The sequence below is a fragment of the Embiotoca jacksoni genome, unplaced genomic scaffold (assembly GCF_022577435.1).
Source record: "Embiotoca jacksoni isolate LCO1_2020_lvr unplaced genomic scaffold, fEmbJac1.0.p SCAF_13, whole genome shotgun sequence".
NCBI lineage: Eukaryota > Metazoa > Chordata > Actinopteri > Embiotocidae > Embiotoca > Embiotoca jacksoni.
Window position 1 is genome coordinate 5,989,016 of NW_027185263.1, and position 27,655 is coordinate 6,016,670.

General features: G+C 41.0%; 1 protein-coding gene across 1 annotated transcript in view; it reads right to left on the reverse strand.

Annotated features, from left to right (window-relative positions):
* The window catches only part of spry4 (sprouty homolog 4 (Drosophila)), a 7,798-nt gene extending 3,433 nt beyond the window's left edge, over nt 1-4,365 (reverse strand). The window contains exons 1-2 of the mRNA XM_069146040.1: nt 4,109-4,365; nt 1-1,347 (exon numbers count right to left, since the gene is read on the reverse strand). The exon at nt 1-1,347 is cut by the window's left edge and continues 3,433 nt beyond it. Of these exons, the coding sequence (XP_069002141.1) occupies nt 151-1,296 (1,146 nt within the window). The 5' untranslated portion in view covers nt 1,297-1,347; nt 4,109-4,365 and the 3' untranslated portion in view covers nt 1-150. The remainder of the gene's footprint in view (nt 1,348-4,108) is intronic.
* Nucleotides 4,366-27,655: the final 23,290 nt, after the last annotated feature.

Consider the following 27,655-nt stretch of genomic DNA (forward strand, 5'->3'; position numbering starts at 1 on the left):
CACAAGTCATCTTCCAGCAGATTAATGGGATAGTTTAATGGGTTGGTGTTGGATTGTCCTATCCACAGAGAGCGAGCAAGTACTGTGTGGTGCTGTCCATTTTGTATTTTTTTTTTTAGCAAGGCCACCGCCAGACGGTTTGGTCCAGTATCATGACCCCTGCTGCTGCTTCTCTAGTGTCCCAGCTTTTGCTTCCATGCCTCCATTTTTACTCACGGGCACGCTCACGCCGCCCTGTGAGTTCTTGCAGCGGCAGCCGGGCCTGCTAACATTGTCATAACACTTCTGTCCCAGTTTGGCCAAACCCATAGCTGGTAGATAGCAGACCAGGCAAGGCAGGACAGCAGAAAGGGCAGTCATGAAGGACCAGCGCGCGCAGCAGTTGGCCTGGGAGCACGAGCAGGGCTTGTCGGCGCAGGAGCCCTCGTCGTCCTCATCCTCGGTGCAGTGGTAGAAGATCCCTTTGACCAGGCACATGCAGGTGGCTGTATCCACCAGACTCTGAGCAGAGCACAGGCACTCCTGGTTGCACACCCAGCAAGAAGGAAGGGTTCGGGGGAGCGTACACTCTGTGCATCGGCACTTCCCGCAGTGATCGCAGAGAATGAGGTGCTTCTTCTCGGCAGGGGAGGAAGGAATCAGCGCCAACCCCTGCTGGCCTCCGGCGGTGCACACGCCTCCTGCAGGCATCTTTGCAGACTTGAGGTCCAATGATTTAGAGGAGGAACAGGAAGAAGCAGAAGAAGAGGTGGTGAGGACCTTAGATTCAGAGGAAGGGAAGCAGCCTGGAGTTCGGGTAGGGATTGTGTTGACGGGACCTTGGTGAGGGTGCAAGTTTGGGTGGTGGTCCACCGTTGGGGTGGGTGCAGCGTGGTCCAGCAGCCTCTGATCAGAGGAGGTACTGCTGCTGCTGCTGATAGAGCTAGGCCTTCCGCTGAAGGATATCCAAGGGTGGGTGGTGGTGTCCTGATGAGGGTGGGGCTCGCACCTGCTCTGCTGGTGGGTCTGGTGTTGGTGATTGTGATGATGGTTGTGGTTTGCCCCGAGGAAGGCCTCCTGGTTCTGACCGAGCCAGGTGATTCTTCGGTTCACAGACTTCTGGCTCGGGGGCTGCTGAGAGACAACGGCGGGGCTGTCGATGTAGTCGTTCTCCACGTGCGACGACTTTATCTGATCAATGGGGTAAATGGTGAGAGGGTGCTGTAGACGGCCGTAGGGAACTCGACTGTCCAGCAGGGGCTGGGATATGAGGGAGGAGGACACTCCGGGAATGTGGTGGGGGACCCTGGACTCCATGTGTGGGCTGGTGCCTCGCACGTCTTCACTCTAAAGCAGCATTTAGCAATACTGCAAAGACAGATACAAAAGAGACAGTTATGGCTGGCTGCATCGGCTGTTAAGCTGTTGCTCTTTCACCCTTTTGATCCTTTTTTTTTTTTTTCTTTTTAAAGGTCTAATCTGAAACCACAAGTAAAGCAAAGAATATCATGAAAAAGGAATGTCAGGGGTAAAGTAGTATTGTATTCATCAAAATTAATAAATCCCAAAACTCTGAAAAGATTACAACCAGGTTAGCAATAAAGAATAGAGTCTATGAACATTTCCCTCCTTAACTTAATGAAATTAGGCAATGCCAAGGTCAAATCCTTCAGTTTAATTGTATGTATTCAAATCTAATTACACATGCTCATACAGTATACTTACGTGTCAGTTCTAAAATGTCACTTTTACAATCTGCTGTATGTTTTAATCTCCCTATTGTTTATTCATTGCCACTTTTCATGTCTAACCTGAGATTTTGTCTCATGATGAAAATACAAAAACTACTTTCCCCACATGATTGAAACTTTTATATGTAACTGTAGCAAATCAGACAGTAGCTATCGGAGAACTAGGGATCACTACATTTCAAGTCAACACCTCAGACGGCATGAAAAACGGATATTTGTTATCCGTAGTTTACTTCACCCTAGACAATCATTAAATCTTTAAAACCAACACATTTTAGTCTCGCAACAGAAATCTTTTACCAGGCTGGATCTTTGCAATTATCTGGACACCAAACGGTGGTGATTCTTACCCTGAATATCAACAGGGTATTCAGTCTAAACCTCCTCCATTCTAACTTTGACATTAGAACAATAGAAGTTGGGCCCTCATTGCCTCCCTTCCAAAGAGCAGGGAGCACCAGAGAGCCGGACTTGCATGCAAAAGACTCAAAGATGCAAAACAAGGCAGAGCAAAGAGATGAGAAGGTTGCCAGAAAAGGGACTCTAACAGTGACAAAATGAATGCAAGAGGCAAAAGAAAATTAGATCTTTGTATAGAACCTACAATAAGATAGATATTACTTTGCTTCAGGTAATATCATTTAACTTATAATCTTACGTGGTAATATAATTGAACCTATAATCGTATGTTTTCACATTTAACCTCTGAACATACAGCCTATATAAACATAGATTTGAATCAGAGAAACAGATCCAATCCTGGCGTTTTGTGAATGGAGCTGATTTTATGAACTGCAGGTTTTTGTGAATGAGAGCTGCTGGCTGCAGCCGGCGTTGCAGGCGTGAATCAATGCGCTCCAGTCATGTTGAGACCATCGGTTTAAACCATTTCATCAATGAGTGCTCGACAGTCGGTCGGCAAACCTTGCTTACTTTACAAAAAACGAAAAGATGATTGACAACAGCACAGCGAATCGCTGACCCACACGTAGTTACCTTATAGCAAAAAAAAAAAAAAAAAAAAAACGTTTATTCAGACCAATAAATGCATTATTTTTTATTTTTTTCAATTATTATTTTGTATTTCAAGCAAACCGAATTAGCCACGAACCTAACATATTCTTTTGTTCTGGTTAATAACGCGCATAAAACCACTCGCTGTTAATATATTTGATTTGAAAACGTGGCCGCGGTCGACGCTGCTTCGCTCGACCGTCGGCTTCTGTTATTCTCCTTTTCCTCAGATTTGCAAAAGCCGGTTTGAGAAACCTGTTGCGACATTGCTGGCACCGACACAAGCGCTTGTGATCGTCAAATCTAGACCATTATGAGCTCCAAGCCGGAACTATGCGTGTGCAAGTGCGCGCGCGCGCGCGTGCGTGCGTGTGTGTGTGTGTGTGTGTGTGTGTGTGTGTGTGTGTGCGTTCCTCCCTTCAATATGTGAATGGACTGAGTCATAAGAACCGGAGGCGGCTGCTCGGCATACTCAAATAGCATGTTTATATAGGCATTGTAACCACGTATTCAACATCTCACTCGTAATATCTGTAAAAAAATTAATAAAAGCACAAGCTTGATAAAGAAACTAGTACACTGTGTACCATTAGACAGACGGCTGTGGGGTAGTTTTTTTTTTTTAAGCGGGGGCTGTTTGGTGCGTAGTTTGACGCGTAAAGGTGGACGCAATCGTAAATGGCAATGAAAAAAAAAAAATCGGATTAAAGAAAAAAAAAAAAAAAAAAAAAAAAAGCTAATTCTGTTGGCAGGTCTCGGATAAGACGCAACAGCTAATGGCAAAAACACCTGACACAACCGACCAAATGTGCCAACCAAGCGGACGCTGCAGCGAGAAGGACACGCAACCGAACCGCCCGAGATAAAACATACACAGGCTTTCAGAGTGGACGCCGATTTCGACCGAGATTGAAATGTGGATCTGTTCCGCTGCCTTTTATAGTGACGCGTTTTTTTTTTTGTTTATTTAAAAAAAAAAAAAAAAAAAAAAAAAAAAATCACAAATATTGACGCGATAAATGTTAAAATGCGTATCTGCTGTCCAAAAAAAAAAAAAAAAAAAAAAAAAAAAAAAAAAAAAAAAAAAAGCGGCGCTTCGACCAGCACGACATCGTTTCCCCTCTATGAGTCTCAACCTTGCTTCTGGACCGAAATCGGTGGTTAAATATTGACTTAAAGTGCAAACACGGGTCGGGGAAACAGCTTGTTGCAAAATAGAGTTTGCAAGAGCGTTTTTGTGCCTGCGATCCAGCGGATTGAGAGGAACAGTCAAGTGCGGGCAGTGCAGGGATTGAACAGTTGGTTTGTACAGTCAAACGCTGGACACATTTAACGTGGGGAACACAGCAGACACGATCACTTACTGTGGTTTCAGGATGCAATTCTCATCTCTTCGTTGCGCACGACGTTTGCGCGCAGGCTATAGTCCAGTCCAAAGAGAGTGAGTAGCTCCACAGATGTTGAGTAAAGATAAGTCCAAACGTTAAAGGAAATAATATGTAAGCGAAAGGCGAGCGGCTCTCCAGCACTATTCTCCACTCGCTGGTGCATAAAAGGCGACTGCGGTTGTGGACGCAGAGCTTTGGATATGATGTTGCAACCACCGAGGGGGAGGGAAGTGAGTTTTTATGAATGGGAGGGTAGAGGAACGGAAAGGGACGGCACTGCGCAGATGCCTCAGCTTTTTTCCTCTTTTTTTTTTTGTGAATGGGAGGGCAGAGCGACTCGGGAGGGCTGAAATGCGGAGGCTACATTTTTATGAATGGGGAGGACTCCGAATAGCATTGCGCATGCGCGATGCCTAGATTTTTATGAATGGGAAGAAATGGCGAATGAGGCGTGTGTGTCTGGGAGGGCAGGGTGGGGGAGAGGGATTTGGGGTGAAGGGGTGGGGATTGGGGGGGGGGGGTTGGTTGGTCACAAGGGCAATGTCAGGCATGATTTACATAAAGAGTCGGCTCATCTGCTCTGATGCCACTCTGGCTTTATTTTAACCTGCTAATTTATTGATATATGAAGCCTGCATTGCCTCATCTTAGAGGAGACGTGATTATGGTGGTATTGCGTAACAGATGAGAGGGAAAGCGAGATGTGAGTGGGCTAAATCTGCAATGAATTAATTAATTTTTTTCCAGTGCTGGCAAATCTGATCTCTGATACTGACTCTGGTGAATAATGTCTGATTAAAAACATGAAGATGCAGTCATGTTTTAGAAACCAACACCAGAAAATCCATTAATATGCTATAATAGGCCTATATTACCAGTTGGTTTAATAAATACGAAATAGTTGGAATTTGATGGTTACTGTTTATTTTAATCCGTGTAGACTCGAAAGGAAATCAGGGGTCACATGCCTCAGCTCTATTAGGCTAGATAATAGCTGCTCCCCTTGTGTTCTATCTAAAGCCATTTATTGCGAACAAGGACGTGCCCTTCCTTCCTCTGCAACAATGTGAGGTATGACTACAGCCTCTGTGGTAGTGTAAAAAAGCAGAGCAGAATAGGAGGAGGAGGGTGCGTGTGTGTATGTGTGTGTATGTATGTGTGCTTGTGTGTGTGTGTGGGAGGATGGGGGGGTTATAACGCCTACTCTGAAACACAAACCAGCATGAGGGCAGGCAGGATTCACAAAAGAACAGGATGTTGTTGATTTGTACCGAAACCACACGGAGGAAATGAGTGTGAATTTCCTTTCTCTCTGACATCCCAGTGTGTGTGTGTGTGTGTGTGTGTGTGTGTGTGTGTGTGTGTGTGTGTGTGTGTGTGTGTGTGTGTGTTTCCCCTGCCGCCACCCCCCTCTGCTTGGGGCTTTTAACCAGTCAAAGGTTAACAGTTGCCCCATTATCCTTTTGCACACGTCACCATGACAACCACTACACCTCCAAATTGGGATTATTGTTTTAAAGACAGAGGAAAAGAAATGGAAATAATTACATTTCTGAGTTTGTATCTGGGCTGTCCAGTTACTGTCTATATCTAATGCATATCAGTAGAACATAAACTGAAAAGAAATCAAATACAATCAAAAATGTAGTTTGAAATTATTAAGTTATATTTGAGCAAAATAGCCCTTTAGTCAATTTGAGTTATATAATAATTAATATAAAGGAACTTGATCACTTTTTACAGTGTTTTCTATCGCCTGTGGTTTTGCTATATTTTTACAACATGTCTGGAATATTTGCAGGCCTATTTAAAGCATGACTGGATTTGCAGAGTAAATTGTTTTACCTTATCATGCACATAGCATTTTGTTTTTCTGTTTTAGCACAATTTTAATGTAGGCTATATTGTTACACTATATTGATATAAATCCAGTGTGTTAAACGAAGAATCTAGGGTTGCTGGAAAAACTCAACTGACTTCATTTGACTTTACAGCATTTTTGTGCTTTCAAAAAACATTTGAATGATATATAGGCTATGTATCATGGTCATTAAATCATGCATGACTACTTCTGTTTATATATTATTTTAATGTTAATTCAACTACACCATGTCTTGTGGTAAAACTTTTAACCCACCGTAACTTTAAGCTACTATTTTTGAATACTTAGATATGCACTGTGCAGCATTAGACCGACACGATGTGCTGCAATGATAATAAGCATTTATATTGGACTTGTTGGTTTTGCTTTCTGTTTGCAGGGATATTTTTAGTATAAAATGACTGACAGTAGCTATTTAAAGATGTATTTTAAGGGAATAAGAGCTTTTATAATAAATCAACAAATGTCAGCCTCTCTATTCTTTCCTCTCTGTCTGTGTCTCTCTCTTTTGCTCACTCAGATGTGAGGAGATGCACAAAGACAAATACTGTAGATACTTGCAGACTTCTGTCCACAGCTGCGTGGCTCGCAGGCATGGCCTACATGAAGTGTTCGTTGAATTGTAGATTTCTCGCCGGTGTGATCATCCAGGCATACATGCACGGAAGGGAAGGCCTAGATTTCTCTCCAGAATCTTTCCTCCCAGCCTTTTCTTCCTGCCACATCTGCTGGCTGCTGCTGTGAGTTTGAGATTATAATGGACAGCCCCATCTGCTTCCAGAGCAGTTTGACATATCTAATGTTTCGAGTTTCCATCACGTTGAGCGAACTTAACAAAGTCCTCAGTGTTTGTAATTATTTGTAAAAGTTTCTTTTATTTTTTGAAATATCCATTTGAACTTTTATCCCCATTTCTGAACTTTTAGATCCAGTCTACTCCACAGATGTCCCTGTCTAAATTAGATTACGTTGTTAATAGCCCTTTTGTTTATCACTTTGGTCTGTCACTAGATTTTTTTTCACTAATCCATTGCTGTTTGTCTTATATTTCCTGGTTGTTCTCCTGCCACATTAACTTGAGAGAAGCTGGTAATTGTTCAGTGTGTGTGTGTGTGTGTGTGTGTGTGTGTGTGTGTGTGTGTGTGTGTGTGTGTGTGTGTGTGTGTGTGTGTGTGTGTGTGTGTGTGTGTGTGTATTCATTTGTCTGTCCATGTGAGCAGAGTGTTAGGTGACAGGGCTCACATGCAAATCACAGTGGTAGTTCGACTGACTACTCACAGCTTGAATCAAAAGCTTCCTGTAGCAGGTAAGCCATCATTTACTTCGCCTTCCCGCCACCCTTGACACTTCACAAAATGCATCTTTCACCAATTAACAAGTGTGTGGGACTCTTGCTGTGCCACAGCCAGAGGATTTTGAATGCCTTCAAAGTGCATTTCACACCAGGTCACCATGTCTGTGAACTCACAGCTTTCCTCATAAGAATAAAACAAACTTAGAAGTAATGATAACATTAAAACTGAGTCATAAATGAAGCTTTATCATGTTGGTTTATGGTATTGAGTTTACAACATACAGGCGAGTAGCTAATTGTACAGTTGTTCAATCATGTTTCTGCAGAAACATCCGCTAAAAACACAGTTTGAACTCAATATGCTGTAAAAATGTTGTCTAAACATTCATCTTCAACTCCAATTCCCCAACATTTACACACAACAAGTCATATATAACACAAAAAGTTGCATTTAAAATGACACACAAATGTTCAGAAAAGACAGCTCAACCCCACAGAAAACCCCATTTCTCTTTCGAGTGCCGTGAGTTGACGAGTTCCCTCTGCTCGCTTTCTGTAAATATTTGTGTTGTTAAGGAGCACTGAATGTTCCTACTACTTTCTCTGAGCATTGGACCTCTGGTGCATTGAGACGGGTGATTGTTCCTTCATATCACAACAACTCTGTTTGCTAATTATGGTATTACGCCCGGTTGTGGAGCAGAATGTTTGTTAGTCAAATTTATGAAAGGATGTTGATGCAAGATTAAAGAGACGTTCCTCCCCCAGATCCTCATGTCAAACACCATCAGTCCACGTTTTATTTTACATGTTTACGTCAGTACCTGATGCTTATTATTGCTGTTGAATTACACTGATTGTTTTCTTCCTTGAAGTAGGTCAACATCATGTCCGATTGTCAGTGATTTACCAGTTAATCATGGTAGAAAAAAACATAGTTTTTATGAAAAGTTCCACTAATCAACTCCCCTTAATTTGATTTAAACATATATACTGTATATCTTTGTCAGGGAGGCAAATAAAGAACTAAATAGGAGTTAACTGGAGTGATCGTTATCACAATTAAATGACAATTAACTTGAGTCATGTGCAACTGGGAATAAATAGTGCCTTAAAACTGCTGTAGCATGCGAGCATGTCAAAATAGTTATCCTAAAAGATGAAAGTAAAGGAGAAATGGTTGAGATTAAAGCAATGGATACACACTGAAAATTGTTACCTAAATTGTTAAAGTAGTTAATTAAAAATAAATAAATAAATAAACAGTTACGATAAATGACAAAAAACAAACAAACAAACAAACATTTAAAACTGTTCATGAAATGTACTAAACTTTAAAAACATAGCTAGCCAGAAGTAAAGTCATAAAGTAAAAGGCTAAAAAACATAGTTTAGATTTAGGTAGTTTTTTTTTTTTTTTTAATTAATTTAAATATTCGTCTTCTTTTTATTATTGTTTTGCATGTTTTGCATGCTTACCTGAAACCCTTTGTAATTTTAATACTGTAGGCTATTGTTTTTAGGGTGACTTTGTAACACCTGTCCAGCGACTATGATAAATAGTGTCTTGGCTAACTCTGGCACTTTTACAGCCGGGTACTGTCCTGCAACATAAATAAATAAATAAAAGTAATGACTAAATGATTGAGCTAATACATAAATGGTTGATGCCCTCAGTGTCTGCCCCTTCATGATAGTAATACAAAAGCAAACTTGACCATAATATCCAAATGTTGACTAATTTGATCAACATCCACTTTAAGGACTTTGTAGTGTTAAATAACATTCAGTATAATAGATTAAAAACATATTTGGAACATGCAGGGCAGAGTCTCTGGGGTTAATTTAGTTCATGTATGGGGGCTGTGGAGGTTTGTCTGACAGAGAAGGTGGGGAACCGCTGCAGCAGACTACATGTGTTTTTATAAAGTTTTACCGTAAGGGTGGATTTTTCTTTTAAACAGTAGGGCAGGCTTCAAGCCAATGGTAACAGAATTAGCGAGTGTAATGACATATTAACCTACAGGAACACTCAAACTGAGCAAGCTGAGAGCTGCATTGTAGAAAACTCTATGGTTTGCCTACAGTAAGAGGTGGATCTCGACCACAAGGCCAGGTAGCTCAACTCCTCAAATATTGACTTCCTTCCTCGCTGCTCGCCTGCTCAGGAGGTGTGTTTGTGTGCTTTGGAGTCAGGAGAGGTGTGTGGTGAGAGAGGTAGGAAGAGGAGGGGTGGGGGCACATGTATGTGTATCCACATCCATCAAAATAAAGAGTTTGATGACTTTGGCCTGCCCTCATTGCACCATAATAGGATACATTAGACCTAATTCACTTAGAGCCATTAGAGAGCTAAAAAATTCCTGTTAAAGAAAAACAACGCAGAGGCCAAATGAGCTGCACTGGGTCTGCTGTCAAATTAATTTTACAACGGGTTGTTTTGAATGGGCACCCCCACTATTATAATACTTTTGATTAACCCTCGTGTTGTCCTTGGGTCAAAATGACCCGCAACTGTGTTCAACCAAGTTCTATTTTATTTCTATATTTTTTATATTTTTTGGGATCTTTGGATCATCATTCTTTAAAGAAACCCTCACAGCCTCCTTGTCACCAATGATTCCAAAAAAATATGAAAATAAAATAGAACTTGGTTGAACACAGCTGCGGGTCATTTTGACCCAAGGACAACACAAGGCTTAAATATATGTAGACTTTGGAAAATCAAATCTTGTTAAAGTCTTGATTTTTTTTAATCGTCTTTATAATCCACCTATTTTGTTTCATTATCTGTTGCTTGTCTATCCTAAATTACCTTAAGTCTCCCTTTAATTCAAGTTACAGTGAATACAATTCTAGTGAAACGACATTACATGTTCCAAAAATATTTTCAGAAACTACAAAAATACCTCATGATTCCTTACTGATCAAGCAAAAGTTGTGTTACTTCTTGACTTGAACATTTATCGTGGTTTTTGCTCCCTCTAAATCCACTCGTAAATTAAAATGATCTGTACCTGCTTTACCCTGAACAGGGTGAAGGGGGGCTGGAGCCTAGAATTAAATCATCAGAAATAAAATAGTACTACTTTTTCTCCCCAGACTTTTGGTCTTACGTGACGTTATTCCACATCAGTCTGAAAGCTTTGCATGAGCATTTGACATTTTGAGAGTAAAAGTCGTGACCAATAATTTGACATGGTTGTGCAGGAGGAAATGGGTTTTGTGGCTCCAGATGACTGGAGTCACACCCACTTTTCCCCTCAGCAGCAGTCTGTCCAGGTCAGCAGTGGGCCAATGGGATGTCGTTTTTTTCTGGGAAGCCATCTCAGAAAATATGGCCTCACCTGCTCTGCGTTTGTCGTAAACATCATTAGGCACCAAATGACATTTAACATAAACTGTTTTACAGGAGCAGTACATCCAGAGGAGATCCTGAAAATATTGACCTGAAAATAACTGCAAAAAGTCTACTCTACACCCCTGGTAAAATATTTTGTCTCAGATAATGGAAGCTAGGAAGATTACCGTTGATAAAAGAAATTCGGTTAAACTTTCAAATAAATATTTCTTTAAATTGTGATTAGTTAACTCGTGTTTTCACTTGAGAAAAATGCTTGGACACTTTGCTGCTGACCCTCAGGAACACTTAAAGATCCCAGGTTTGACCCTGAGGTCAGGTAGACTATATTTTCCCTGGATGACCCAGACTGTCCATGTTGACAAGCCTCTCCCCTCCTGACATGCTCTCGAGCGAGACCCTGAATCCACGCCAGATGCAGGGGTGCTGTTCTGTCACTGACCCTGACTTGTGAACTTCCTGAGTTGATACAAAAGTGAAGAAATAATTTCTCTGTAGGGATTAATAAAGCCACCCTATTAAAACACTGTGATACATTTGTAGTATAGATGGAGCCACAGGGAATCATATGCCCAGGATTAGGTAGGCCTATGTTTGTTTTCCATTTTTATTTCCATCACATTGTGCCCATGGAACATAAGGAAAACACAAATAGAAATGTTGCTATTACTTAATAAAATGCCGCTTTGAAATTTCAAACTAATGTTTAGCAAGTTTCAACTTCTTGGAAAAGTCCTTTAGCATTGTACTTACTGTCAGGATGAGTATGGAGAGTTTTAAAAATAATATAAGTATGAGAATCAGTGCAGTAGAATTGGAAATATATTTTAAATTTAATGTGTTTTTCTTGTTACAGTGTGTTTCTTACATTACCCACAATGCAACTAGACTGCCAACAGTTCAGTCAGAGATTCAGGTATTTTATCCTAGTTGTGGCTAAAGGCTAATTCGACTGCAGACTCTAAATCAGAGCGTCATACCAGCACACGCTTCTCCGCATACTACTATGAGAGGGTATGTGAACGCAGACACGTCACAGACGAAAACATGACAGCGACCTCCTGACAGCAAGAAGAAGAGCTGCTGTAATTATTGTGTTTGGCTGAACAACAGGAAAAAGTCAAAAAAAGGGAAAACAGCTGCATGCATCAGCCTCACAAGAAAAGTATGTGGAATACAGTACACGTGCACTGACATACGGTGCACGAAACAAGCATCCAGTTTACTTTCCTGGCACCTGCGTTGTGTGGACAGTCTGCACGGTCTCACATTTCAGGCTGCACTCTCAAGTCTGTAGAAGGGTCTGAGCTGACCCTGGTGGACATTGGAGGATGAAGAAATGTATGCATGCAGACAAAGAAACCATGAATTGGCCTTAAGGCCTGAACACACTCCGTGGCAGAGGGGTACGCAGCTGCAGATACTACAGAAGGTGGCTTCACAGGTGCACCGTGTCTCTAAAATGAAAGTGCCGTGTATGTTTTCTATGTATATAGACATTTAAGTTGTATTCATTGCGGGGTCTAAAACATGCTGTCTGAATCCTTTTCCACATTTTTCTGCTGCTGCAGTTCCAGAATGACACTCCTGTCTCCGGGGGATACTCTGGAAACTACTGCAGGACTCTGTCACATACCACACATTGGAAATGACACTTGAAACTCTCACCTGCAGATAACATTGAAGAAAACATGCAACAAGGACACATACCAGGACAGTTGGTACTGTAGAACCTGAGATGTCTTCAGACCAATAGGGTCCATATAGTTTACTGCCCTTTCTGATCCTCTCCTTTTGTCTTATGCTGTTGTTTTCACTTCTGAGTGCTGATACACAACATCATACATATACCGCACTGTGTATACACAAGACATCCTTTAACATTCATGAACATACAGAATGAGCAGAAATCACACACACACGAACACACATCCCTAACTTGGCCTTCCATCACTGTTTCCATAGTCAACCGGCTGGCTGATATTATGTCTAATTTCAGGCATGTAATTAGTGTGTAGCCTGGTCTGGTTCTGTCTGGGTCAGTGTCGAGACTATGTGTGTTTGACGTGGTGTGTGTGTATGTATATGTGTGTATGAGTGGTATGTGTGTGTGCGCTGGGTCTGATGTTAGCCAGCACCACAGGATGGGATGCGGACTGCACCATTCTAAACTGAACCACACATGGAGGGCAAATAAAAAACACATTACTGAGCTAACACACACACACACACACACACACACACACACACACACACACACACACACACACACACACACACACACACACACACACGTAGAGAGTAGGTTTGTCCTTCTCGTGCCAAGGATACCCAAGTAGTCAAATGCACAAATACATAAATAGCAAAGAACAACCAAAATGGGTCAATGCCTTTTTCTAGGCAGCCACAAAATATACACATCACTCATATTAAAACTCACGAATGTGCCAAACTAAGCAGGCAGACAGACAGTGACAAAGATTTGCCATTCAAATTTAGTTAAAATACTATTGATGCCTGTCCCGGCGAGTAGTAAAGAGAATGCTGCATCAAAGGGAGAATATGTATAAAAACAGACTTTGTGGGCGACATGTTAAATGTATGAAACTGATTCTGACATTTTTAAGAGAATGTTAAAGGACAAACTTAAAAATATCTATGCCCATTACAGAAGCAAAAAGGACTCCTGGCGAGAGACGCCGTATTTTTGCCATTTTTTTTTGTCTTTTGGCATCTGAAATGCAGAGCATGCCTTGTGATCAAAGTTCAACAAGATCTTGATCTTCAGTTCATGATCTTTCAGTTTCCTTTTGGACCAAGCAATGATCAATTAATCAAACACTTATTGAGAGACAAATCATGAATGATTGTTCTTTGCAACCCTCGTTAGCATACAACGTACACAGAAGAAATAATTAAAACAATTTCCTGCAAAAATTAACTCAAGAAAATAGTAAGACTGTCAAAACAGCCGTTTATCAAAGGCCAAAATATGATAAAACATTTTGAATGTAAAATCTTTATTCATCAAGTAACCAAGTGTAAAGTACAATATTTTCCTTTGAAATGTGCAGAGTAAAAGTACGGTGAAGTAAACGACGAAGTAAAGACTCTCAAATTTGCCCTCAAGTGCATATTTGAATGTGTTTTTTAGGTAGTTACATTTCATCACTGAATCCGTGTGTGGTATATGCGTGTATGTGTGTGTGTGTCTGTGCATGCGTGTGTGTGTGTGTGTGTGTGTGTGTGTGTGTGTGTGTGTGTGTGTGTGTGTGTGTGTGTGTGTGTGTGTGTGTGTGTGTGTGTGTTCATCCCTGAGGTGCCTGGATGATATGTGTTCACTGCGACACTTGGAATGCCCAGAATGTGAGAGGTGGCGAGGAGAAATGTGGTCCTTTGTAGCCCCGCCCCTGATGGCAGGTCACGCTCCAGCGATTGGTTGGTCCCTGGAGGTCGGAGTGCAGTCGGGGTCCTGTCACTCTACTGAGGAAAGGTCAAAGGTCAGCTTCCACCGGAGCCCTCCTTTCCTCCTCTCGCCCAGCGGGGTTCTTCCAACTTAGACGAGAACCACGAAGTCAAAACTAGACTTTTTTTTTTTTTTTAAAGGAATATTTAATTGGACAGAGCAGAAAGTTTTACTCCTCATGCATGTAGTTTAGAAAAACAGAATCTACGACTCATCAGTATAAATATCTCTCTGCGGTTTGAGTTGAAGGCGTCGAAAATAAATCTGTCATGTTTTACCACAGGAGTGGTTTAAACCCATGTTGTTCCAACCCAATGGTTTCTACTCTGTTATGATCACATTATCAAATCACAAATAACAAAATCTAGTTATCTAACATCACCTTATCTTGTAAAAACCAGTGACTAACACTCTTTACATTATTCAACTACATTTAGTTAACTTTCCATGAGTCTCCCCCATAGCCAGCATGTGTTTTTCACCGTAAACAACGTCATTACAGGTTATCATTTTTCAGATGTCCGAGCAGTACTTTGAAATAAAAAACAACCTGATTGTCAGTAATACACTATAGATTGTATCTCTGGAATGATTGTGAGAGTTTTGAAACCTTTATGATATCCATCCTGGTAAAAACATGGTGGAACAGACTTTATCTTTCTCCCTTAACAGGATCTAAAATACTGTAATCTCTTTACCAACATATGACAACTTGTACGGACAAACAAAACATGCTGTAGATAAATTAAACACAGAAACATGCTGGAAATCCTAACGGCATTTACTTACTCCATGACTTAGTTTGATAAAAGCTATGCACACAAGTCAATATATTTTTTCTAAATTCTTGGGGGAATGTTTTCTTTATGAGATGAAACACTGAAATATATATCAGGAAGAACTTCGATAAAGAGATAAATGTGACCAATACAAGAATTTAAAAACCTCAGAACTAGCTAATAAATGGATGAAATTGCCAGTAATTTCACAACTTTGTCTATTTTTAGATTGTCTGAGTCAAATGCATTTCAGCCTATTTTTTTCCTCTTCTTTTACATATTTGTTTTTGCGCTCGACAGCCTAAAAAGAAACAAGAAATAGTCACTCAAATACAAATAGAGACCATCAGTATTGCAACAGAGTTATCAGCACCTCTGAAGTCATGATGGCTGCAGCATCAGCAGTATCCTACTTCAGCTCACAGACATGCTGATGACAAGCTTAAATTAAGCCTTCAGAGGAGAGACAGGAGGACAAGAGGAGAGGAAAGGAGTAGAGGAGAGGAGGAAAGACGAGGCTCAGATGAGTAGAAAAAAAAAGGGAGGTAAATGGAAGGAGAGGGCAGGAGGACGGAAGAGGCAGAAGAAAAGAAGGGAGATGAGAAGGGGTGAGGAGATCAAAGGGAAGGAGGTGAGAGGAAGATGAGGAGGAGATGAGTATAAAATGATCACAGGGGAGTAGATGAGCGGAGGAGACGAGAAGAGAAGCACAGGAAGGACGTGTTAGGAGGAAGCAAGGACAGGAGGGGAGGAGATGGCGAGGGGAGCATGAGAGACAGCTACTTCCTGTGAGCCATCAGTCTGGAAAGGAACACAAAGAAAATGAAGTGGGTGGTGGACAAAGGAAAATTTGTTTCATTTTAGGAACACACTGCAAATATTTCCCAGACTGGTCAGTTGTGAACTGCTCACATGTAAAGAAGAAGGCTTATTAAAGAAGGTTTAGGGAACAGGGTTAAACATTGATGTTGTCAGCTGGGTTGATGGATGATAATCATACACTGTATATGAAAGTGGAGGTAGCTTCTGGTTCTGGAAACGGAGGCCAATGCGGAAGTGCCACGACAAGCAATACCACTGAGGGCCACTAGGGATTGGCTCTAAAAAAACCTCTATAGACTCCCATTCAACTTCTCTCATAGAATTCAAAGTCAATACATTTTTTCCACAAGTTATTTTGGTGGTGTTGGCTAAAGTCTCTCCCTATAGTTCCAGAAGCAAAAAAAAAATCCCATTCATTTTTCCCAGAGAAAATCCCAATGTTAGGGGGCTGACACTGTTATCTCTCTCAGATCAATCATCAGTCCAAAAGAATGACACATGCTCACTCACAGATAAAAGTTAGGGTAACAAGCGTATCATATGAATCCCAACCTTAAATTGCCAGTTTAAAGCGTTTTGAATTCCACCAGTCTTGTTCCTGATAGCAACGTTACCTGAGTCTAATGGGTATGGTAGATTTGTTTGACTCCTTCCCCTTGCAAACTGATGTACAAAAGATAATGATGTAGCCTAATTAAAACTGGTGGCCGCAACATGAACGTGCTTCTGTGTTTGATAACGTTAAAGACATTACCTTAGGAAAAAACTGAAATGGGAATACCAAATGAGGAAAACGATTTCTGAACTGAGTGTCCTCCACCCACTTTGCATCTCGATACGCTCTCTGTTGGATTACGGCTTTAAAATATCAGTTTACCATCTGCAAAAGTGCATGTAAATCAGACTTCAGCCCTGGGAACAGATATGTGTTTGTGTGCATATGTATCCAGTTGTGAGTGTGGTGCGTGTGCTTCACAAGCCTCTGATTAATAAAACAAGATCTCCTCCTGAGCTGAGAGGATGTGGCTGGAGAGGGGTGCTTTGACTCACCGACTCTTTTGTTGTGATGGATGATGAGGTGGTCAATTTCTGAACGCAGACCGAGTCAATACAGGATATGAATCAGGATCCGACTCAATATGAAAAGAAACAGCGGCTCTTCACTATGAGGACTATTTTTACATGATACGATTCTCACTGAAATGAATCACGCCAGCTTCAGCAGCTGAGTCAGTGCTAATGATCATAGCCAACAATCAGCTTCGCTCAATGTGGACAGCACATTTTTTTTTTTTTGCTTCAGATTAGACGTCTGTAATAATTTAACTTCCATCCAATTAAACTGATATGATTAAAATAATAAAAAAATGAAATCATTAATTTTGAATGAGTCTGTTCGTATGGATACATACATACTGTGAAAAGTTGTCAAAGCACCTGTCTTTACTTGATGTAGTAGTAACCTCAGTTCTAAGGTGTATTTAAATGAAGTGGCTTTAAATCAATAAAAAAAATTGCTAGAAACCCTTTTTCTTTAAAAAGACACTCCTAGTATTTCACATTTTAAATCTATACATATTCATTAATAAATGGTTTGTAATGGACAAAATGCAGTTGTAAACTACAAACAGAGCTACATTATAATGACTTAAAACATTTTATTATATGTTTATGTGATGCCTGCCATTCTGTGACCTTTGTAAAAACAAGCTCACTGATAAACCTGTAAGACTGATGTAAGTGGTCATTTCCTTTTTCTTCCCCTTCATCACCACACCTTCATTTCCTTAATTGATCCCCACATCCTGCATATCAGGAAGATTAGCTTTGGCTTAGCCAGGTAAACACAACAGTGTGTGTGTGTGTGTGTGTGTGTGTGTGTGTGTGTGTGTGTGTGTGTGTGTGTGTGTGTGTGTGTGTGTGTGTGTGTGTGTGTGTGTGTGTGTTAAACCCGAGGGGGAAGTGGAGTCTTTGATCAGGCTAATGAGCTGCCAGTCCTCCCTCCAGGGCCTGCTGGTTGGCTGGGGGTGTATGGACACCTGAAACAACATGGAGACCATGCATAGCCTCAAGTGGCACACACACACTCGCACACACACACACTCAAGCACTCACACTCTCGTCAGTGCAGCACACCCGCATCCTGCCACCATTATTCTCTGCCTGCCACCTCCTACCACCCCCTGCTAGTCGTCTCTATCCATGTGTCAGTCACACCCTCACTTCACCTCCAATCTCCTGTGCTGCTGCCGCCCGACTAACAGTAGCCTAACCTTTCACAGCGGTCACACCACCCACCCACTGCCGTGCCCCCTACCTATCCTCTATTCTGTCACACACACTTGGACACTCTTTCACCTCCAATCACCATCCCCCGTTCACCTTTATACTGTTCTTTCTTTAATGAAGCTTAAGGGGCCTAGTTTACAGAAACCTCATCCACACACACACACTTTCTCACTGAATTTGAAGGAGATGCAGACAAGAATTTCCTAAACTGAGGATCTGACAGTCATACCTACTTTAAGTTGTGATCGGTCTGCTGTGCAGTGGTGAGGAAGTATTCCGGATTTTATAGCTCTCTTCTTGCACTGGCTAAAAAAACTATTTGTGGCACTTTTAATGTGCATAAGCAAATGCTACTCTCTGAATAGCTTCTAGGAGAGACTGCCTGCAAATGTTCACTGTTATTCTCATTCTTAAACAATATTGCATTTCCCCCCTCTCTGCGACGGCCTGCTTTTTCACTTTGCCTTGGAGACTGGTTGACTGGAACAACTATAAACACTTTCAATTTCCAATCCCGATTAAGCATATTTTTCTTTTTTCTTCATTTCTTTTTTTGTTGTTGTTGCTGTGAATGTGCACACACAGGCACACAGGGGTTTAATATGGGCAGAAGCTGAGGTTCTCCTCCTGACAACAAGTTATTGTAATCTTCAGGGCAAAGATATGTCTATTTTTATACATTACAAAGTCAGGATTGTTTTCTCCTAAATTTTCCTTTAAATTCATGTTTTGTGAAACATAAATTCTCTGGAAGGAACAGTACAGGTCACCAGTGCAACCACAAACCTGACGACCATCACTCAACCTGTGTGTAGTATTCAGACTGTAAGCAAGTACTGACTTACTCAGCTAAGCCTTTTGAATGGGAATGTTATTTCGTTACTGATGCTTACATTTTAATTACCACAGATTTATTGACTAGTCTGTTTGTACATTTTGTCTGTTCCCAATCTAAACTTCACCACAGATGAGGTAAAAGAACCTTTAGTCCTCGATCAGTGTGTTTACTTCCTGAGCTATGTTCGGTATAAAAAAGGCTCAAAACCTGTCCTGCAATCCCTGCTTTTATAGCTTTTTTCAAAGGGGGTTTACAGCTCCTTCCTCACACACACACACACACACACACACACACACACACACACACACACACACACACACACACACACACACACACACACACACATACACACAACTACATTACACCTCCTCACCCCTGCTGACCCCTCAACCCTGATGTGTGTCACTCAAGGTGGTGACAGTCAGCGATGGCCCTGCCGACATGAGGCCACTCAAGCGATAAGCATTTGTCTTTGCCCTCCTGCTTTTTCTCCTGTGTATGTGTCTCTCTCTTCCTCTGTGGCCTTTGCAGCCTGTTGCTCTGTGACCCACTGACCCATGACGTGATTGGTCTCTGACAGCCATGATAGCACTTTCGCAATGACAGCTACAGCACAATATGTATGTACCAGTTATATGTTTAAAATGCTTTAAAGCTATAGTATTTAAACAAAGAGCAACTCGGTATTCTGACCTCAGATGGACCGTGCTGCTCTAAAGGTATAACCTAGAATTTATTTTTGTGCTCACATTGTGTTCTTTGCCCTGTGTTTGTTATACCATATGGCAAAGGACCTTTCCTAACCCATCATAACTCAAATTACAGGCCCATAATGATCAGGAGGAGAAAGTTAATATTAAGGTTCAAAATTCCAGTGAATCACATGTCTCCTTCAAATAAAGCCACATCTCATGACTGTACTTTACCTTACTGTCTCAAAGCCGTCTTTCAGTGACTCCAAAGTTCACAGCCCACGTCTCTGCAAAGCGCTTATCTGCATGATTTCTAAAAACCTTCTTACCACAGATGTCTCTGTGTTATATTTAGCTCTCTGGGGTGGCAGCACTTTTCAGCTGTCTATCTACCGCTGACACGGAAAACCCAAAGAGAAGTTTCCGAGGTGAGAAAGATGGAAACAAACCACTGATGCACGATTTCTGTGGCCAGATTTGCTGATAGAATAATGGTGTCACAACATTTGCAGATGTTCTTGGATAAAAGTCTTAAAAACAGTGTTGTGGTTAAAACTTAAAGGTTATCTGTAAATGATTCCGTCCTCCTGACAAAACATGAGAAGTGCCATTTGACTCAACCGTTTACCGATACCGAATGTACTTTATGATTTAATTTGATGTGACAAAGAAAAGTACTTATGTTTATTTACATTTTTATACTTTCCTTCATTCCACCAGCTGAATTACTCATCTCACAGGGACAGTTTAGTATTTGTGTGCGTATGTGTGTGTGTACGTACGTACGGACGGGTGTGTGTATGAGTGTCTCAGTGTGCACTCAGGATGTTTTCACAGCACTCACTTTTGACAGCGTGATTTACATCCTTTTAGACCTTCTTATTGAGGAGACAACACACACACACACACACACACACACACACACACACACACACACACACACACACACACACACACACACACACACACACACACACACACACACACACACACACACACACACACCGCACAGACCAAAGAGCGGAAGACATGCTCAGCAAGAAAACAGGTTGATGATCAAACTGGTTTAACAGAGGCCTTATGATGTTTGTGTAGAGATCTTGTCCTAGAAATCTGTTTCACATACTCAACCCTGACAGCACTTCCGCTGAACTCTGAATGTGAGAGTGATGGATATTTCAGAGGTTTGTGGAGTCCTGTCACACAAACATTAAGCTTTTTAAAGATTGTGCAAAGATTTTTTTGGCAGGATAAGGCTGGTCCTAAAGCCATATTTCACTTCGATAGCAATGCATCTTGAACTCACACCTTGACATATCATGAGTAATAAACCTCTTGAGTATTTTTGTTCCAGGAACAGCTGCAAAGGTTAATGCTCAACGATTTAACCCATCGAGGAAGTTTGAAACCCTATCACTTCCTCTTCTATTTTCATAATTGCTGACAGGAAACAGCAGGCAAAATATGATAACTCGTTATAGTAGGTGTTTGGAAAATTACAAATACTATATTTTAACATACATTAACCTTCTCTGTATTTTTATTATGTTAAAACAATAAGTGAATTGTCAAGTGTTCATATGAATTTGAGCATGAGGATATCTCTAAACCTCTTTCAACTTATTTATGATTATTTGTAAAGTTGTGTTTTGTGCTGTGGACCAACACAGCTATAACATATTCTGCTGTGAGACTGAGCTGTCAGTAAGGACCAATATTTGCCACAAATTGTAGTGTAACAATACTATGCATGTGAAAGACAAAGAATGCTTCTCGCATGTGTATTCACACAAGAATATGAACACGTGATTCTTGTGTGAATGGCTACATCTGAGAACATGTCTGTATCCAAACGTATTCCTGCTCTTCGACTGTTTCTGTCTGTGTTGCCCATTTCTCTCCCTGTTGTTCTCCAGCTCAGGTGAAAGGGATCCTGGGAACAGCCAGGTTCCAGCTTCCCAAAAGCCTCTCAGTGCTCACGTCTTACAATGGAACAAAGATTGTCTCAGTGTTGAGATGCTTACGGGAAACCCAACCCAAACCGTAATGGCCACAGTTGGACAACTGGGAACTAATAAGAGAATGGAAAACTGGATTTACTGTATCAGCCTGGGAGATGAGATTTCTACACTTTATGTGTTGGTATGGTAAAAATAGTGTGGTAGCTCCTCAGCAGCCAAGAACAAAATTAGGAGAAAAAAATAGGACACAATAAATTAAACAACACAGCACCGTCAGAATGCATTACATGACGAAAGGATATATGTGTTTAAATTATGGTTATGGTATTCCCGACAGTGCTCTGCACAAGCATCTTTGCCAATTATCAGCAGTGATGAAACCCACCTGCACTATGCTAGTACCACTTGAATAGTTGCAGTAGCTAGCTAGAAGGCTTTGAATTTGAAATCAATCCAGAAATCAAGTGTTGAGCTTGAAATTAGGCATAATGCTGTAACTTTAACAGAGCAAATGGGAGCGGATCACAACAAGGCAACTTGACATTGTGAATCAATCAATACACCTTAAATGTCAATGTGACTACTTGGACTGTTTCATTTGTTTTTATTGGCCCTCTTGCATGATTGGATCTTTGAGCACTTCAGAAATGTAAAAGAATTTCAATGGGATCAGGGGAACTGTGAATATTTGACTTCCTCGCTTGGGAGAAAAGAAGTCATGAACCGTTATTCTGGTGCACTTTGGCAGCACTATCCCTATGACCCCACCATAGTGTAGTATGCCATACCAGACAGACATAAGAAGAGCGACAAAGAGCAAGAAGGGGCCCTTCCTTATGGAGTTCTGCTACATGATAGCCGGTTCGATACCAAGAGAGAAGAGGAGAGTTGATCAGACTTGCAAGAAAGCCAACTTTGTCAAACCATTGTATTGTTTAAACAGAAACCCAACAGTATCAAAGATTAAGTAAATCAAGAGAAAACAGATGGTGAGAGTGAACATGAGTCATGGGTGGAAAAAAAACAGGTGATGAAAGACAGAATATGCATTTTTCACAAAGTGTGACACCACAACAGAGACTCCAATGGTAAACATGTGTGGTGGTTTGGGGCCTCGCGGCTGCCCTGACTCCCAAACATGCCGTCTAGTTTTGGTGTTAGAGGCAATGCTTGGCCCAGTATCTCTGGACTCAGTGACTGAAATGTTCAAGAATTTGAATGTTTACCTAGAAATCACTTGTCCAAATATTTCATACTGCTTCAGATTTTTTTTGTTGGAGTTACATAAATGTCATGTAATGAAGCTGTATGCAGGATGTGTAATGATCACTCGTCCTTAGAGAGCAAAGCAATACAGAAATTTTGACATCTGATACTTGATATTTGCCTGTTGCTCATAAAATGCACCCCATAAATCAGCCACCAGACTGGTGGGTTAACTCACGGAGAGATGCCAACATTCTCCGAAAATAAAAACAATTAAAAATGATATTTAAAGACTTAGTTTAACATCATGTACTGTAGTTTCTAGTAAAATCTGGAATAAGTGGATACTGAATATACATAGACATTGTGATCTCTTTTTTTTTTTTTTTTTTTACCTTAAAGAGGAAAAAAAAGGGGGGGGGAATACTTTTTTTACGTGTTCAAACATCTTGCTATCCACACAGCTCTTAGCTGCATTAACCTGAAAGAAAAAAGGTATCATAGAAAAAGAAGTCAGACTAACCTTTCCTCTTTTAGAGTTGTCAGATCTCACATTGGAGACAAATCAATGGAAGAGTATTCTTAGGAAAATGGTTTGCTGTAGTGTTCCAGTAACTCTATGGCTTCCTCACTGATTGCTGAGTTCAGCATTTAATGATAAATTTGAGCCTGTTTCTTCTAAACAAATCTGTCATAGTTTCAATTCATTATCAGAAAGTGTTTCCTCTGAAATGTCTATTTTTGTGCTTCTTGATAAGAGGTGTGTAGCAGTAGAACGACAAGCGAAGAAGAGATGTCTGTTCTTATCTGATAACAATTTTGGCATCTTTTCACTCTGACAATCTGAATCCCTGTCAAACTATGTATGTATGTATGTATGTATGTATGTATGTATGTATGTATGTATGTATGTATGTATGTATGTATGTATGTATGTATGTATGTATGTATGTATGTATGTCTGTCTGTATGTCTGTATGTCTGTATGTATGTATGTATGTATGTATGTATGTATGCATGTATGTATGTATGTATGTACATCTGCAGACCAATAATGTTGTTGACTGAAGATAAAGTAAACTTTGTAAGTCGCTTTGGATAAAAGCATCAGCAAAATGTAATGTAATGTAATGTAACCGCACTGAATAGTAGAGTCACACACTCAAAACTATAGGTGAAGGGACAGTGAAGTTTAAATAGACTTTAATCATTTCTGATCATTCATTGATCATTTATCAGTTTTTGAAACCCCCTAATGTTGAACTTGTCATTATCAGAGGAGCCACATCTGCTGCAGATTGTCTAGATGTTGTCAGTGCCCATTTACTAATGCCTGAATGTCAACAAGAAGCCCGAATCAAAATCTCCTGGCTTCAACTAGCTCCAGCAACAGCAAAAAAAGAGTAGAAAAGCATGTAAAAGCCCCAAAGCTGACAGTCCTCCTGTCATCCATAGGGCCTACCTGCCAGTCTGTCTGTCTGTCTGTCTGTCTGTCTGTCTGTGTGGGTGTGGTCATGCCTGTCTGAAGTTCCTGAGGCTCAGAGCAGAGCATTGTACAAAGTGACAACCCCATCAAAGAGACTGGGCCTGCATAAAAGGACATTTTATGACTCTGCCCTTCAAAAGAACAGTTTGAGGAGTTCAAAGCACACACACAGGGAGAGGCAGGCTGTGGATGGAAAGTTCAGCGCAAAACCAACAGCGAGACAGTGAGAGGGGGAAAGTGAGAAAGAAACATAAAAGGCAGAGAGAGGAAAACCCTCAAAAGCCATTTGATATCTGCCATCAAAGAGCAATACCAACCTGCCTCGTTTTGCATTTCCAGCTCGATGCTAAATCTCCAACATGAGGTTGTCATTCTCTCAGACGGCCGACGCACATCAAGCCCAGCAGTGGTGTTTGATCGATCTCACCAGTTTGCACGTGTGTTTTTAGGGCACACACCTTCCAGCCATATGCCAGAGATTTCTTCAGAAGACAGGAAATGTCATTTTCAGTGATTTACAGTGAGGTATTGATGTTTGGTTAAAATAGGAACAGTGTTCAGTACTGACGGACTGCCCTTTTGTGCACCTATCCGCTATTGTGTGAAGATTTAAAGCCTCAGCCGAATCATCTGGCACGAAGGCAGACACAGGCAGACACCTACTGTGTTTTTAATTAATGGCTGCAAATCAAAGTTGTCAAGCTCTTTCCAAAATGCTTTCAACCCATGAAAAACATGTCAAATAATCCTTGCCTGGAAATCCTGTGATTCCTTTGTGAGTGTCAAGGAAACTGATGTTTGCTGAAGAGTTGTGTTTTCATGTCAACATAACTCATGTAGGAGCATCAGCTGTATCATCTCATTTTTGGAATTGGGAAGTCTTTCATGTGTTTGTGTAAGTGTTCGTTTCTTCAGCTGTCTGTATAGTTTAAATCATGTGATGCTAATGTGCACATTTTAGGTCAAATCCAACCAAGTAAACATCAGTGAGTTTGAAGTTAAAGTAGTTCTTACTTAAATCATATTTCTTCATGCTATGTGTGTGTGTGTGTGCGTGTGTGTGTGCGTGCGTGCGTGTGTGTGTGTGTGTGTGTGTGTGTGTGTGTGTGTGTGTGTGTGTGTGTAACCGTGTTGTTCTGATGGTGTTGATTGGAGGTGGAGGTGTAGGGAGTATGGTGTTGGAGGTGGCAACCCTACCCTCACCTCCCTAACTAATCCCCCAATAACAAAGGCCTGCTTCTCTGCTCTGCTGGACTGCCTCGGCCTCCAGGCCCGAAAACCTGCTGTTTACAATTTCCCCACTCCTGCTTTAAATGTTGCTTCACTCCGAGAGAGAAAAAAAAAGGGTGTGGTGGGGGGTGAGAGAGATGGAGAGGACACAAAGGTGCTGTTTTGTCCGGCGGGAACAAGGGAGCTATTACACGAAAGATGCAGGGAGGAAGGAAGGAAGCGAGAATCAGGGAGGGGGGACGGGTGGAAGGGGAGGAGGTGGAGGATGAAGAGGAGGAGGAGGAAGAGGAAGAGGAGGAGGAGGAGGAGGAGGAGGAGAAGGCCCCATCAGGGATTAGCTGGCCAGCTGCTCCCTCAGGGACCAGACATGAGTGACACTTTTATTCTGACAGGAAGAGCGACTCTAGAGAGCACTGAAAAAGAGACAGGAAGAGTAACTGAAGGACGAACATTTAAAAAAAGCAGAATAATAAGAGAAGGACCAATGTAAAAAAAAAAAGAAGAAAAAAGAGGAGGAATAAAGGAACTACCGTAAGAGGAAAGGATTAATTCTATGTCTATTAATGTCACATTAATAAAGCAATAACAATCCTGCAGTTATCTGCCACATTTCTGCCTTCTTAAGTAATGAATGTGTCTCTAGTGTAATGTTTTCATCAGCTTCTACGTAGACAGAGAGGACATGACAAGCAACAAAAAACATTATCCAGACTTGAACACGGACGCTTCAGATGAGGGGGAATCAAAAAGTTTAGAGACAGCTTCTGTTGTGTGCGAACAGAGCTCAGCACAGAGATGTGCATGGAGCAGGGGGAAGCTACAACCTTTGTGGGTAAGTATTCCAACTTATGTCACCTGATCAACATCGGCTACTGAGTTACACACATTTTTGTGACTACCGGTGCATGTGCATTTGCGATTTCACCATGAACCTGAAACTCAAAGAGAGAAACATTACATTTTTTGTAAAACTTTTGGGGAACAGAAAGAAATTACAGGGCGCAAAATTCGATTAGTAGAGGTGGTGGGGAGCAAGGATTTTGTTTTTGAGGCCAAGAAACCTGTCCATTTTAAATATGCTGCGAGAAAGCGTATTGTCATGTAGGAGAATTAAAGTGCCATCGCACCACGGTTTGGTTCGTTTAAACTGAATGTTTTCCCTCAGATGCCATAAGAACGTGACAGTTGAATTCGGTGTTGACAGTCTGACCCTTGGGGATGAATTCATGATACACAACCCTGCAAATGTCAAAGAAAACCCACCTGGTTGTACTCTTGACCTTACAGTATGCAAATTTTTAGTTCTTGGACAGTGATGTTCTGCCCCTCTTGGAACATGAATGCTACTCAAAATACCTCACCCGATTCATTGCTTCATTGCTGTAGATCTTCTTCTCCGTTGTCGATTTCCCAAGTTTGACAAACTATTTAACGTGAGCCCACTGCTCAAGTCCATGGTGTATCACAAATTCACACATAAACAAAACGTGTGCAAAATCAATGTACATCTTACAGCTTACTGATGGATTGTGATGTGTTTGTTTGCCAAGTTAATAAAAAGGTTAAAAAAAAAAAGAAGACATATTTTAGTTGTTTGGGAGCAGACGTTTCTACATAAAAGCCTGGAAATGTTAGTGTGAAATCAAATCATTTTCACTCGATAATGGCATTTTAAAAAGTAGACAGCTCAGTGTAGCCTTTACAAAAACAAAAAAAGCTTTGCCATTCATTTGCAACTTATTTTTGTCTGACATTGCTGTCACTATTTGGGGACTGAATGATCAGTGACCTAGTTACCTTATTTCTGAGAGGATTTGTGGCTTAAAATATTGCGGTGAGCTCATTCTGGTTCATTTCTGTATGGTAATCCACTTGCAGGTTTTTTTAATGATCAGGGACAATTTTTTTAAAATACTCGTTTTCTGTAACATACATTCATGGTATGAGATCACACATATTTTGTAATCATCTTTCACGTAGTTGCCACGGACTGCAGTATCTTGTATCAAACTCAGATGAACGACACACTGCACATTACTTTCCACCTTGCATCATACAAGGCACACTATTTCAAAATAAATGTTGGCACTGGACTCAGTCATAAAGTGCCCAATATGCAATTAAGTTCTTGGCATACTTGGCTGCTTAGCCTTAACTGATATCCATGCACCAAAGCCGCTATTGGAGAGGAATGGTGAAAATGAGAGTTACATGATG